The sequence below is a fragment of the Brassica napus genome, chromosome A8 (assembly GCF_020379485.1).
Source record: "Brassica napus cultivar Da-Ae chromosome A8, Da-Ae, whole genome shotgun sequence".
Taxonomy (NCBI): domain Eukaryota; kingdom Viridiplantae; phylum Streptophyta; class Magnoliopsida; order Brassicales; family Brassicaceae; genus Brassica; species Brassica napus.
In genome coordinates this window covers 23,007,035-23,021,771 of record NC_063441.1, presented here as the reverse complement: position 1 = coordinate 23,021,771, position 14,737 = coordinate 23,007,035, and the positions used below count along the sequence as shown (strand labels likewise).

At 33.7% G+C, this 14,737-nt stretch overlaps 3 protein-coding genes and 1 long non-coding RNA gene across 7 annotated transcripts; 2 read left to right on the top strand and 2 right to left on the bottom strand.

Moving 5' to 3' along the window:
- Nucleotides 1-4,656: 4,656 nt before the first annotated feature.
- On the bottom strand, nucleotides 4,657-7,422 carry LOC106399951 (ELMO domain-containing protein A-like). Its single transcript, XM_013840388.3, has 10 exons — nucleotides 7,113-7,422; nucleotides 6,683-6,763; nucleotides 6,196-6,313; nucleotides 6,052-6,120; nucleotides 5,844-5,959; nucleotides 5,721-5,775; nucleotides 5,507-5,630; nucleotides 5,381-5,428; nucleotides 5,189-5,283; nucleotides 4,657-5,112 (listed from the first exon to the last, which is right to left on the bottom strand). The coding sequence occupies exons 2-10, from the start codon at nucleotides 6,751-6,753 to the stop codon at nucleotides 5,011-5,013; spliced, it is 798 nt and encodes a 265-aa protein (XP_013695842.2). The 5' UTR covers nucleotides 6,754-6,763; nucleotides 7,113-7,422; the 3' UTR covers nucleotides 4,657-5,010.
- Nucleotides 7,423-7,623: 201 nt separating this feature from the next.
- On the top strand, nucleotides 7,624-9,431 carry LOC106400721 (protochlorophyllide reductase C, chloroplastic). 4 transcript variants are annotated; one of them, XM_048738372.1, is made up of 6 exons: nucleotides 7,624-7,850; nucleotides 7,935-8,021; nucleotides 8,101-8,638; nucleotides 8,722-9,077; nucleotides 9,177-9,302; nucleotides 9,397-9,431. In XM_048738372.1, exons 1-6 carry the CDS (start codon nucleotides 7,791-7,793, stop codon nucleotides 9,400-9,402), a joined length of 1,173 nt encoding a protein of 390 aa, XP_048594329.1. In that variant the 5' UTR covers nucleotides 7,624-7,790; the 3' UTR covers nucleotides 9,403-9,431. The 4 variants fall into 4 exon arrangements, with proteins under 4 accessions (XP_048594329.1, XP_048594327.1, XP_048594330.1 ...); XM_048738373.1 differs by having other exon boundaries at nucleotides 7,627-7,850; nucleotides 8,107-8,638; XM_048738370.1 differs by having other exon boundaries at nucleotides 9,177-9,431.
- Nucleotides 9,432-9,890: 459 nt separating this feature from the next.
- On the bottom strand, nucleotides 9,891-11,696 carry LOC125577217 (UPF0725 protein EMB2204-like). The gene is made up of 6 exons (XM_048738374.1): nucleotides 11,457-11,696; nucleotides 11,162-11,323; nucleotides 10,896-11,079; nucleotides 10,663-10,808; nucleotides 10,473-10,556; nucleotides 9,891-10,397 (listed from the first exon to the last, which is right to left on the bottom strand). Exons 1-6 carry the CDS (start codon nucleotides 11,490-11,492, stop codon nucleotides 10,011-10,013), a joined length of 999 nt encoding a protein of 332 aa, XP_048594331.1. The 5' UTR covers nucleotides 11,493-11,696; the 3' UTR covers nucleotides 9,891-10,010.
- Nucleotides 11,697-11,959: 263 nt separating this feature from the next.
- LOC106376903 lies at nucleotides 11,960-13,170 on the top strand. Its single transcript, XR_001275719.3, has 2 exons — nucleotides 11,960-12,539; nucleotides 12,779-13,170. It is a non-coding gene; the product is annotated as an uncharacterized LOC106376903 (long non-coding RNA).
- Nucleotides 13,171-14,737: the final 1,567 nt, after the last annotated feature.

Below are 14,737 nucleotides of genomic sequence, written 5' to 3'. Positions count from 1 at the left end.
TAGTTGGCTCATGTACTAATATATGGTGATGGTCAAAGAGGTTTTGAACCTTTATTGTCTCCATTTCTCTAGAAAAATAGCGATTTTATAATGGTTAGTCCACTAATTTAGGGAGTATATGAAATTTTACTAAATTAATTTATAAAAAAATTGAACGATGCTCATGTACCACGAAAGAGATTTTAGAATACATTAATAAAAATTTATAATGTGATTAGAAATTCTAAAACAACACTAAAGATTATAGGGTTCAGTATATAAATTATTTAACAAAATTCAATATTTTTGTAGAGGTTAACACATAGATTTTGAGAAAATTTCAAAAAATATGAAAATATTATTTTAATGCATAGTTGCATCCTTCTCTAACATGTGATGATGTTGAAAGAGGTTTGGAGCCTTTTTGTCTCCGTTTTTCAAGAATATAGCGATTTTATAGTGGTTATTCCACCGATATAGGGGGTATTATGAAGTTTTACTAAATTAATTGATAAAAAATTATAACGATTCCCATATACCATAAAAGAGAGTTTAACATACATTAATACAAATGTAGAATGTGATTATAAATTTTAAAACAACACTAAAATTTTTAAGTTTCAGTATATAGAGCGTTTAAAGTAAAACTCAATATTTTCGTAGGGGTGTTAACACATAGATTTTGAAAAAAAATAAAAAAATCCTACTATATAAAAGGAGCTAAATTAAAGCTCCCTAAACACTGCCACATAGGCAAAAAAAATCCCTACCAATCATTCAGCCATGTCACTATCAGATTGGGCCTCATCAAATGAATGGGAACAGAGTTTTGTCACAGGCTGGTCCAACTCCTGAGTATCACTAAAAACCTATAAACTCACTCAGCCACAGTTTTGCCACGGGCTGGTCCAACTCCTAAGTGTCACTAAAGACCTAAAAACTCATTCAGCCCACATCCCCTAACCCTTTGTCTCAAGAATACACTCAGCCTCCACCTTAAAGAATACTACTACTGTGTATATTGAATACAATACATTATTAGTCTAGACTGATTTTTTTTTTTTTTGAAAACAGTCTAGACTGATTTAGAAATAAGTTCTTATGCTTAAATAATATTAAAAAAAATCTAAATTATTATTTAGAAAAATATAGATGAATAAATAACTCATTTTATATAATGTTGACAAACATCATAAGTGCTCTGTATACAAATCAGTTGGAAAACACACATGTGAATCACAAAAGTCCAAAATCAAAGAAAAATTTTCCAATCAATAACTCTCTCACAAAGGACGTATGTAATTTTGTATTTTCCAATCAATAACTCTCACTTAGGAGTTGGACCAGCCCGTGGCAAAACTGTGGCTGAGTGAGTTTATAGGTTTTTAGTGATACTCAGGAGTTGGACCAGCCTGTGACAAAACTCTTTGAATTTTAATTCAAATCAAACATATTTATTAAAAATAACAATATAATCTCAGAATTATACTCATTATTTGTTTGTATGTAATACCATTTTCTATAATAATTTTAAATTGCTTCATAAATTTATATAAAACCATTAAAAAAATTATGATACAAATTTTTTCACCATATGACGGGCCAACCACTCTGGACATTATAATGGAGACGTTTCTATTGACGTTTTTAATAACTAATTGCAAACAATTATTAGTATTGATATATTAATTTAATGCTCTAATCCAAAACTCTAATAAAAAAAAAAAGAAAATTACATGTTAACCACTTTCATGGTACCACTTTTCATTTTTATCACCACTAAATAGACATTTTTAAAAATACATTCTTCATTAAGTGGCAAAATACTCTTATGCCATTATTATTTATATATATAATAAATCATTATTTAAATAAAAAATTAAAAATTAAAAATTAAAAATTAAAAAATTAAAAAATTAAAAAATTAAAAAATTAAAAAAAAAGTTAAAAAAATTAAAAACAATAGAAAAAAGTAAAAAAAAAAATTATGTTTTCGAATTATACTTTTTCAAATTCGAACTTATATAAATTTTTTTTTTTGAAATTTTTATGAATTTTTTTTTCAAATTTCTTTCTGAAAAACGAAAATTATGTTTGAAACTATTTTTTAAAAAATTTTATATATTTTTTAAGTATTTATTTATATATTTACTATAATCCTAAATTTCAAATTCTAAAAACAATATCCCACCCCTCAACTCTAAATCCTAAGTCTAGATTAGTTAACTCTAAGGGTATAATTGTCTTTTACCCTTCATTAAAAGTGATGATAAAAGTGTGTAAACATGAAAAGTTGTATTATGAATGTGTTATTTGTGGCAATTTCCCGTAAAACAAATATAAAAGCACATCATTATAATTGTTTGCAAATATAGGTTTTCCTTTTATATAGTAGTGATGTTTTTAATTTTAAAATACAAATTATGGACCATTTTACACTGTCTATCATAAAATACTAATTCCGCACACATACACTATAAAATTCGATGAAAATTGAAACCTACTAGCAAACCCACCAAAATAATAAAAAATTAACACTTCCAAATACTCATGCTTCGTCTTTTTTTTTTAAAAAAAGGAAGTTGGGCAATAAAAAATAAACAAACAAACTATCTTCACTTCAAAAATCCATTTTTTTATAATTAAATTAAATTCTGTTCACTTCAAATACATATTCTTTAATTAAATTAAATTAAAGGAAAGAAATCCAATTTTTTAAAAAAACAAACAAACTATAAGTTTATAACTACGCTCACTTCAAAAAAATATAAAAAATATAAAAGATGGGCAATAAAAAAATAAATCCCATTGTTATGTGTGCAGATCATGCAGCCGAATATCACAATAACCGGAGCGACAACCTCGGACAGCAACCAATAATCATTATGATTATTAGGATGTGGTCTATCACAAATCACAAAAACAAAAATGCTTTCTTAGGAACACCTTTCATTTATCTTGACATCCAGATTTGTCGAAAAAATACTATGTTTTTATTATTATAACTACATTTGAAATGATAACTTTAAACCACTCAACATGAACAAAAAATGTACCAACGGTTCGAGGAAGGAAAAATTTATCACATTAGATATTTTAATCTCATTTCCTATAACCAACGGTACATGCTTACGGTTCAACCATACATAATTAATACCAATGAGACAACAATTATTACACAGATTGAAGAAAACATTCCATCAATACCTTCATGCATATTCCGGCCCCAAAGCTACCCCCAGTTGATTAGCTTAGCAAGTGCAACCAATTTTCTCCCAGGTAAAAAAAAACCATTGCCGGTCTCGCAAACAAATAAATTCTCTTTTTTCTCACTAAAAACTAATTATTATCACAGATGTTGTTGGCCGAATATGCCTCATCCAAGGAAGTGATATATATATATATATAACAAGAACACATATACAAAGATCATCATTGCATTGCGTTTACATAGGTACTAACACTTTATTAAATAATATTTATTTTAAGCAATAAATATATAATACAATCATTATTTGTAGATCCAAAATGGTACGTCTAACTATCTGGAACAACAAGGCAGAAAATTTCAGGGAGCTAAATCGCATATCTACCAGGAAAAACTAAATCGTAATCATCACAAGTATCATTCCACGGTTACATGAAGGTAATAAACTAAACATAAAGTTTATGTCAAAATAAATGCTTACAAATATTTTACTTTTGCAGGGAAATTATCACTTACAACCACACCTGGATCGCGCTTTTACTTCGACACCGACATTGATATCATACAATGCTTCCAAAAGAGGAATAAACTGTTATCTTAAGCCTGATAACTAACGACATCACTAAATACTCAAAAATACTCTTTTCTCCTACGAAAATTGATTGCTCAACATAATATATTATTCAAACTTATTGTTATTTAAAAAAGAGAAAATAATCACTGCATCACATTCAAACCAAAACTCTATTCAAACCAAAACTCTATGGTTAAATCTACAACACACAAAATTAACAAACAACTTCTTAAACTAAAAAACTACCAATCAAAAGTATAAATTTACTTAATTTGAACATGTTATCCGCGCGTAGCGCGGACACCGGATCTAGTATATAATAATATTGCTTTAATGCATAGTTGTCTCATGCCATAATATATAGTGATGGTCAAATATGTTTGAAACCTTTATTGTCTCTATTTTTCTAGAAAATAATAATTTTATAATGGTTAATCCACTAATTTAGAGAGTATATAAAATTTTACTAAATTAATTTATAAAATAATTGAACGATGTTCATGTACCACAAAAGAGAGTTTAGAATACATTAATAAAAATGTAGAATGTGGTTAGAAATTTTTAAAACAACACTAAAGATTATAGGGTTTGGTATATAAAGTATTTACCAAAATTTAATATTTTTGTAGAAGTTAACACATAGATTTTGAGAAAATTTCAAAAAATATAATAATTTTGTTTTAAATTGTTTTAATGCATAGTTGCATCATGTTCTAACATGTGATGATGTTGAAAGAGGTTTGAAGCCTTTGTTGTCTCCATTTCGGACAAAATTTATAATATATTGTAGTTTTGATATGAATAAAGTTGGGTAGCTTTTGGACAAAATTTATAATATATTAGAATCGTGGAAATGTGGTGGTAACTGGTAGGGAATCTTATCCTTCACGTCAGGTTTCAAAAGTGATCCCTTCTGCTTTGTTATTAGAATAGAGGATAAGTTCAAAATTGCATTTGTCGAATCTCAAAGCAAACGTAAGCACCTTATCTAATTTTTATTCCATTAGGAATATACAATAGTTCATAATCAGACCGACTTTTCTAATATCATAAGATTCCAATTTACTCTTTAATTTCCTTCCACACCATCATCATCATCGAAATTACAAGACAAGCATGCATCATATTGATACGTGATAATTCATTTTCTACTCCTTTTTTTACTTCAGTTATTATCATTTCTTTTCGTTCATAAATTCAGTTAATGTACAGCATAAGAAAATCGAAATGAAACTACATAAAAGAAATTCTATTGGAACAAGAGATTGTAAGCAGGAAGATCTTGAATCCGATGAATATCGTCCAAAGAAAGCTCTCTCTCTAGCTGATTCCTAGTCGCCTGTAATACTTCCTGATATACACACAAAACCATATTAACCTATATATAGACACAAGTATCGATCTTCAAGAATTAGAGAAAGACATACATTGAATTCCATGTAAGAAGCGTGCATCGCAAGCCATTGAGCATCCATCATTGCGAAAGCTATACAGTATAGTACATCGAATGCATTCTCGTCTTCTGTAAAATTTGGTGGATATTTTGATTACTTCAAAATTATCTATCATACGCTATTTTTTTTAGAAATTAATTTGTATTAAGTATATACTTTATTTACCTTCTAAGAGTTTGAGAAAATTCATTCCTGGAATACATTTCGGCTTTGCTGCACAATAACAAAACAATAACGTAAAAGTTTTGTAGTAATTTGGTAAATAAAATGTTAACTAATCAAGAAACATACGAGCGTTTTGTAAATCGAGCATTTGGATAAGCATGAAGGAGATGTTGATTCCGGCCACAGCAAAAGGGTACTCCCACTGTGCTCGGTCGCCTCTTTGTTTCAATAATAGCCTCCGGAAACAAACCTTCATCATTTTTCATTTATAAAAAAAAACACATTTTCATTTACATATTCATGTAATAGCTATATATGAACATGTTTTTTGAGCAATTACCGGATAAACTCTTGCAGAAAACAGCAAATTCTCTAGACCAATAAATCCACAACCCCTGAAAAACAAAATGTTAGTTAACCCTTAAGATGTTTATACATTTTTTTGTGTACACCTGATTCTTACCTGAAATCGGTAGATGGATTGGGACCTTGCCATCCCATTTCTTTCCATTGTTCTGTTACTAAACCTGTGAGATTAACATTCGGAAATGCGACATTCCACAATGCTTTAAGTGATTCCTGCCGCCGTTAATCACACAAAATGTTTATAGCATGATCAGCATCCCTTTAATTACCATTAAACATCATAAGAATAAACTAAATTCACCTACCTGATGGTCAGGACTTGTCTCGTCAAAAGGTACAAGCAAACGATCTTGCAGCCTTTGAAGTCTTTCCTCCTATGATTGATTACAAATATTTGATGTCTTAAATCTTATATATATGGAGAGGAATAACTTGGTAACTATGCTAACCTGAAGAGGAGACAAAGTGTAGTCGATTGACTTGTCTTGACGTCTACTGGAGCGTGTGAAAAGCCCTCCTATCCATGATCTTGTTCCAACCGTAGCCGTAGGAATAACCACCGGCTCACTGAAACATTTATATACATATGAGCTGATAGGTATAAGTAATCATTACATATGAGCTGATAGGTATAAGTAATCATTATACATTACTTCATTAAATAAGATATTTTTAAGAGCTGATTCTTAGTTTTTTTTAGTTAAAAGTTAAGAGACAATTTCTTATATTCCGCTAAGAACTTCACCCTAAGAACTTCTCATTAATCATGCTCTAAGTAATAAACTAATCGCTCACACATATATGTTTTTTTTTGGTCTAACACATATACATGTTTCTATATATATTCATATAATTAAACGTGTTTCATAATACCCTGTGATCTCTAGCAATATACTACTCACTAAAACACATATATTTAGCTAAATGAGCTATTACGTGAGTGGAACTACTTGACCACTGCCATCTCGGCTCTTTTTTTCTTTTTTCTCGCCTTTCCCACGCTTCATCCTCCTCTACCTGCACACATTTTCAAACACATACTTGCATTTTACATTAGCCGTACACATTACTTTAAAAAAAAAAAACTTGGAAGGATCAGAAACGTTTGACTGAGCTTAATTACTTATAAGTTACAACCAAAGTGACACTCGTTTAGGTAAAATGAAGAGTAAATAAACGATTGGAATAAACAAGAACAGTGTAAAATGCAAGATTGAAAATAACAATATGATATTAACAAAGAGATGAATACTTTGTGAAGACACAAACAAGATGGAAAATATTGCCTATGCTTCCTGAAGGTATTTTATTCATTCATGTTCTAACTAACACAATAGCGCAATCAAAGGGGTTTTCATTGCATTACCTTTTATGAAACGATTGGAAACTTGACAATGCAAAACATCATTTGCAAACAATGATAACCAAATCAAATTTAACCATCTTTTGAACAAAATTATTATGATTGATCAAAAATTCGAAGAGAGGAAAAAGTTAATTCTTGATAGACATATGAACAAGCCAATGGAGGAAGAGATGGTCTAGACACGGTGACAGCCAATGAGGAAGAGGAAAGAGAAGAAGAAAATAGAAGAGAAAGAAAAAGAAAATAGAGGCAAAAATGGAATTATTCATTGGAATTATGCAACTTTTAGAAATTGCAAGAGATGTATTTTTCTCTCCTTTTTTTGTTTCATCTCTCCAATCTCCACATTTACCGTTAAGTTGCCGCCTTTTTCTCTCTTCCACCAGATTACTGTTAGATACATTTGGACCGGCCAGATCGTTTACACTTGAGCTGCCAACGGTGATCAAATCAGTTAAGTTAATGACAGTATTTAATCAAGCCCATCCCAAGGCCCAACAAGCAAGGGAAAATTATCACTCAGAAGAAGAATACAAACTAAAGATCTGATTGGTCGACAGAAAAGCTTTTTAGCCACGTGTCACTAGCCCAATGCTACCTTATCTGTTGTCTCCTCCCCTCAAATCGAACAACGTCGAAGATACTGAACTCTACTAGCACCTTCAGCTCCGTACAAGAATGGCTCTTCAGGCTGCTTACTCGCTTCTTCCTTCTACTACTGCTTCAATCTACAAAGAGGTATCATGTTTTCACAGTTAACATTTCGATAAAAATGAAGAACCGTCTCAAGAACTTCACCTCAATGTCATGGTGATTCTGTAGGGTAGATTCAGTGCTTCTCTGAAGGAGACGACATTAACTAGTTTTTCATTTTCCAACAATCTTAGATCCGACAAGATCTCCATCAAGGTAAAAACCAATCACCTTTATGCAAGTTCAATTCTCTCAAAAACAGAGTTTTACTCTGTTTTACTCTGTTCCATCGCAGGAGCAGAGGAGACAAAACCAACGGTTTTCCACTGCCATTCGCGCACAGACCGTTACAGCAACGCCGCCATCGAACGAAGCATCGCCGGAGCAAAAGAAGACTCAGAGAAAAGGCACCGCAGTGATCACCGGAGCTTCCTCTGGTTTAGGTTTAGCCACGGCGAAGGCATTAGCAGACACAGGGAAATGGCATGTGATCATGGCGTGCAGGAACTTTCTCAAGGCCGAGAAAGCAGCTAAATCCGTAGGAATGTCTAAGGAAGATTACACGGTGATGCATCTCGATCTCGCCTCGCTAGAAAGCGTGAAGCAGTTCGTTGATAACTACCGGAGAACAGAGCGTCCTCTAGATGTTCTTGTCTGTAACGCTGCTGTTTACCAACCAACAGCTAAAGAACCTTCCTTTACAGCCGAAGGGTTTGAGCTAAGCGTTGGAACTAACCATCTCGGTCATTTTCTTCTCTCGAGGTTGCTTCTTGATGACCTGAAGAAATCTGATTATCCATCAAAACGTATGATCATCGTAGGATCTATAACAGGTAAATGAGAATATACAAACACTTTGGACACTAAAGTTTCTAGTTCAGACAATAAGTGTTCTTTTTTATATGTTCTTTTGTAGGGAATACAAACACTTTGGCTGGGAACGTGCCGCCCAAGGCAAACCTTGGAGACCTAAGAGGCTTAGCATCGGGTTTGAATGGGCAAAACAGTTCGATGATAGATGGAGGGGAGTATGATGGAGCCAAAGCTTACAAAGACAGCAAAGTGTGCAATATGCTGACAATGCAGGAGCTTCACAGGCGTTACCACGAGGAAACAGGCGTCACGTTTGCTTCTCTATACCCTGGTTGCATCGCTACAACTGGGTTGTTCAGAGAACACGTCCCGCTGTTTAGGCTTCTATTTCCGCCTTTTCAGAAGTATATCACCAAAGGTTATGTATCTGAAGAGGAAGCTGGGAAAAGACTAGCACAGGTCAGTCTTTGTAAACCGAGTTGAGCATATATATTTGTAGACAGATTCTTGATTTGGTACTGAGGTTGTGTGACACATGTGTAATGTGATGGGGTTTAGGTTGTGAGTGATCCGAGTCTGGGGAAGTCAGGGGTGTATTGGAGCTGGAACAATAACTCGTCTTCGTTTGAGAATCAGCTGTCTAAAGAAGCAAGTGATGCAGAGAAGGCAAAGAAACTGTGGGAGGTTAGCGAGAAGCTTGTTGGTTTGGCTTGAATGCAAACACATTTTAGATTACATAGTTCTGTGACATGTACCATAAACTCATAACATTTTACAGATTTGATCAATCATTGTGAATGAGCTTTCTGAAGATTTTGAGGTTTGTCAAGAAAATTGGAGGGGTAGCAAAGACTATTTGATCTGATCAAGCCATTGATTTTAATCACAAGGAAGACCAAGTTTGTAAGTGCATATAGTATACTAATCAACATCAATACATTAACTTGCCAAGCAAGCAACTAAAGAATAGTTTAAGGTGGTTCACTCCAACAATAAGAAGAAAAAGGTAATCAGAAATCAAAGGGAATCCAAAAGCAAACAATAACACAAGAGGTTAATTATCTTACTAATATTTATTAACAAATATAGTTTTAATTGTGTGTTTCAAAAAAAAAGTAGTATTAATTTAGAGACCAGCAAAATAATCTATTGTCGTACACTTACAAAATAACAACAAATTTAACATAAAACTATTTATATAAGATGCAATCTTTTAATAAAACACACACATATATATATATATATATATATATATATATATATATATATATATATATATATATATATTATAAAAATTAGAAACAATCATATTATGAAAATATTGTAGAAATCTCTTTATATATGATGCAGTCTTTCACTAATTTTTGGTTGTGTTTTTTCTTTTTAAATTCATTAATCATCAAGATCGCCACGGTTCTTGTAAGTCTGATACCACCTAGGACTAGACAGCCTCCATAGCTTATGAACTCCTAAGCGGCGCTTAAGCTTTAAAGATCCCTTCTTCGAAGACTTCTTAGAAGGAATCTCAGAAAAAGCCAAACCAGTTTCAGCTTCAACCCAACAATCCCCTTGAATGCTCAATCTTCCCTTAGATTCATTGAAGACGCGTCTCACAGCAGCTTTGGAGAGACAAGGCTCACCGGTCCGAAGAGACTTGACCACGTCTTTATATGTGACGTAAAGGAGAGCAGCTCTAGACATGAGACTTGGGGGCTCCTTATCATCTAGAGACTCTATGGCAACTTGGACAATCTCCAAGTGAAACTTGGTGAGATCCCTCTGCAGCAACAAGATTTTATATTAACACCAAATAGATGCTAACAAACTGAAAGTGAGAGAACATATAAAACTTACAGCTTTGATTTTCCTATGGGAAGTACAGATTGCAAGTTCCACATACAAAGAAATCCAATCACATTGCAACTCAGATTCATTCAACTGCAAAAGAAAAGGCAAATACAACATATATTAGTAATACGCAAAAGCAAAAACAGATGCATGCATGCATGCATGCGAGACCACAAAATGAGTGTTTTAATGTTACCAAGTAAAAACGTTTGGTGTCACTGAAAGAGGAGGGCCAAGCAAAATCTGAGGAGGGCCAATCAAACAATCTGCCTTTGTAGGAGGTAGGCACTGGCTGGCGATGTGGACGTAAGGAAGGCATCTCCTTCTTTGAACTCTCGGTCCCTAAAAGCAATATGTTATATAAATATAGTCAGCGAGTGTGAGTGTGAGAGATGTATATTGAAATTGATTAATGCATCAAACCTTTACCTTCATGAGGTCTAGAATGACGGCACGTCAAGTCTAGAATACCGAGGCGTTCTTCTTCGACTACAACCTGAAAGATTTGCTCCAAATGGCTGGTTGGAAGGCGTGCAACCAGAGTGATGAAGTAGGCAGTTGCAGCACTACCCATGTTGAATCTCTTTAATCTACCAAACTGGAAGTTTGTCCCCTAAATCAGATAAAGAAAGAAACAGATGTTAAACTGTCGAGCTACATTAAAAGCATCAAACTAGTGTGTGTGTGTGTTTTACCTCCAACCAATTGTATCGGTGAAGGCCGAGCTTGGCAAAGAGCTTCACCAAAGCAGAGTTAGGATACCCGCCATACATCTTCCCCAACTTGCCTTCACACTCGAAGTGTGCCAATGCATAGCTACCACGTCTTCGTGCAAACCCTTCAGGGTAGTTGAAACGCTAAAAGCAGAAGACAAAAAACAATCAGTACTAAGGTTTGATATTTACTAAGCCTAGGGGATTAGTTTCGTGACAAACACTAGTCTATCTCCAACAAATCAAAATCACAATCACAATCATAGATAATACTCACATCGAGCTCCTCCGTTCGTAGACCACTCTGACTCATCCTCTTAGTGTATTCTACACCGACGGCTCGTCTTCGTCGTCGTAAAGTCTGAAAGGTTGTGGAGACAAGTAGCTAGCTGCGGATGCCGTCGATCAATTTAGGTTTGCCAGGACAATGATTTTATGGGCTGCAGTTGGGCCTTATTACCACCACCGAAAATTTTCTTAACACGAGCAGAAAAACCGAACCCATGTACGAGAAGTAATGTTCGGCAAAATTATTATTATCTCTGTCCTTTCCTACTGTTTCTCATCCTAGGATAGCACCAAACCAAGTTTTTATTCTCAAAGTAGCACTCAAGGTTCAAAGTCACAAAAATAAGTTTCATTAAAGAGGTAAATATACACTTATACGTCTTGGGTTAATTAATCATCCAAACCTTAGGGTTTAGAGTTAAGGGGTGGGGTTTTGGAATTATGGTTTAAAATTTTATAAAAAATAAATACTAAAATAAAAAATAAAAAGAGAAATTGGGACTCCTATACAAACATAACTGACTATTTTGCAGCTATGGAAAATTGACTTAATCGATGATGTGTTTTTTTTAATGGCAATTCTGCCCCTATTCCGTAATTAAACACTTACGTTTTTACGTATATATAAACACTCTGTATATATATATTACGCGTGAGAAAGCTTGTCAAGACAAACACGATAACCGATTACATGCATTTAATATAAACCGTAACTTCTCCTTTCTCTCTCAAAATCACTGTTCACTCATCTTCCCTTTTCATCTTGTTTTCTCTAGAAACCTCATAGATCATGATCTCCAAGTTCTTCCGAATTAAGGTTTCCAATTACATCTGTAACAGTCACATTTCGACTTCCTGATCAACGAACCTTCTTGTTTACTCCGCCGACCATTTTATCTAGTTTCCTCGCAAAAATCACCGGCATCTCTATCAATCCCTTTGGTTTCTCCGTAGCGTCGTTTCCTTTTTCTCACAATCTCCTCGAGTTCTCACCTCCTTGATATTTCTGCAACCCACGTTTGACGGGTCCTCTAATCGGTCGGTCCTTCCTCGTTAGTCTGATTTTACGATGGTAAGCTTTGTCCTACCTTTTATAATTTGAATTGAAGAAATTTCCAATATAAGGTCTAACAAATGCTTCTGGGTTTATTATTAATTTTTTTTTGGAACATTACTACTGGGTTTATTCCTCTGCTTTGTTTTCTGTTCGTCTTCAGTCTCCTAGGAATCTACACCTTTTGCTTAGTTCTTTTGTGGATTTTGTTTCAGATAAATATTTTTTCATTTCTGTCTGATGTTTTATTTGATCAGGTCTCTGAAGATGTGTTAATCTCTGGAACCATCATTCAAATTCTCAATCACGTACATCCCCAAAAGCACCGCCGCGAAGTACGTCTTTTACGAGAATCCAAGGAACATCGTGTGTGGACTTCTCCGGACAGTGGGAAAGAGCTGTGCCGCAAAAATAGTGCTTTTCAACATCCCTTAGTAACTTTTGTGATCAAGATTCTTTCTTTTCTTCTCCATAGCAAAATATTGAGCATGTGATGGTTCTATCTCTGAAGGGTTTCATTGCTTTGCAATTTTGAAGCAGAGGAGTTTCAACGAGCTTCTTCTTATCATGTTTTTTTTGTTGCCAAGGATGTTTGGCTTCCTGTGATATATGTGAAGATCTTCTGAAGTAAAACATGCATCTTTTGGAACATGAGTTTTGCCATTTCAAACTAAAGACAGTCAATTGTTCAAATAGCCATATAACAAAAAAATTAAAACCAGCTAAAAACATTGAGTGTCCGGTTATGTCGGAGGATAACCTTGCTAACCTATGATTGATGTTCTCAAAAAGTTTAACCATTCACCGATCGTACATGGACTATTTTAAATTATATATAAAATAAAATATTCTTCAAGTGTCCAAATAGCCGGTAAACATAGCTATTTGTTAGTAAATAACTGTTTATATATATTGTTGACCGGCTAAACAAACGAATGTTATCTGACTAAACTAACAAATATATTACATAAAAAGATTTGATTTGAATACGTTAAAATATATTTGTTAGCTGGCTAAACAAACGAATGTTAGCCGGCTAAACTAACAAATACCTAAACATATTATATATGTTAGCCGACTAAACTAACAAATATACTGCGTGAAAATATTTGATTCAAATACATAAAAATACATTTGTTAGCCGGCTAAACTAACTAATGTTAATGAATGTTAGCCCGCTAAATTAACAAACAGGTAAACATTAATAATTCATATTAGCTGGCTAATTATTATATTATCTTTGTGCGATGAACAGTCTCTATGGGGACTAAGGTCTTCTTGTTACGCCGTCCCTGTGAAGATTCTTGTGTCGACGAGCTTGTCTCGGGGATGGCTGTTCTCCGGGAAATCTCCCTCTTAGACGCTGAAGCTCTTCTTGGCCGGGCCGGTAGACTTTAGGGTTTGTGCGCGGTGCTGTAGGATGTGTGTGACGGCAAGGCAGCAGCTGAACTTGGCGGAGGGAGTTTGAGAGTCGGGTCTCTTGTAGATTTCGGCGGTCGGGGCGCGAGGCAACTCTAGGGATGGCTGTTTTGGTGAAGACTAATCGTGGATGGATCGATGTACGGTTTCAAACACACCGGCTGCCGAGAAGCTGCGAGGTCATCGGATCCAATACCCATTTGCGTTCGTCGGGGCTGGGGCAATAGCTCCTCTGTCTTTTTTTCCGGGCTCTAATCTCCTCTCTTTAGATTTTGATCAAGATTTTGTTGTGTTTATGCTTGTTCATTTTTGCTGAATCCGGTTGTCTAGGGTTCTGATATTTCTTCGATATCAGAATGTATGTTTGTGCCGACGTTCCTTTATCGGGGAAGAATTAATTTAATTTAATTTTATTTATTTTAAAAAGAGAGAGAAAGATATAAGTGGTAGGGTTAGCAGTGTATTTTCACACCTAACAATGTTGGGCTCCACCCCTCTTTTCCATTCTTGCAAATTTCATTATTATTGTATATTTTCTATGCAAATCGCTCAAATAAAAATTTTAAAAACAGTTTCAAAAAGTATTTTTAAATTATAAAAAGAAAATTTGAAAAAAAAAATAAAAAAAAATTTCGAAAAAAAAATTTCAAAATAAAAATTATAAAATTTCGAATCTGAAAACATATAATCTGAAACTATAAAAAAAAAAAATTCATTTTTTTTTCATTTTTTTTTGTTTTTTTATTTAATTTTAAATCAAGGGTATTATGGATATTTTATCTTTTAATGAATGTCAT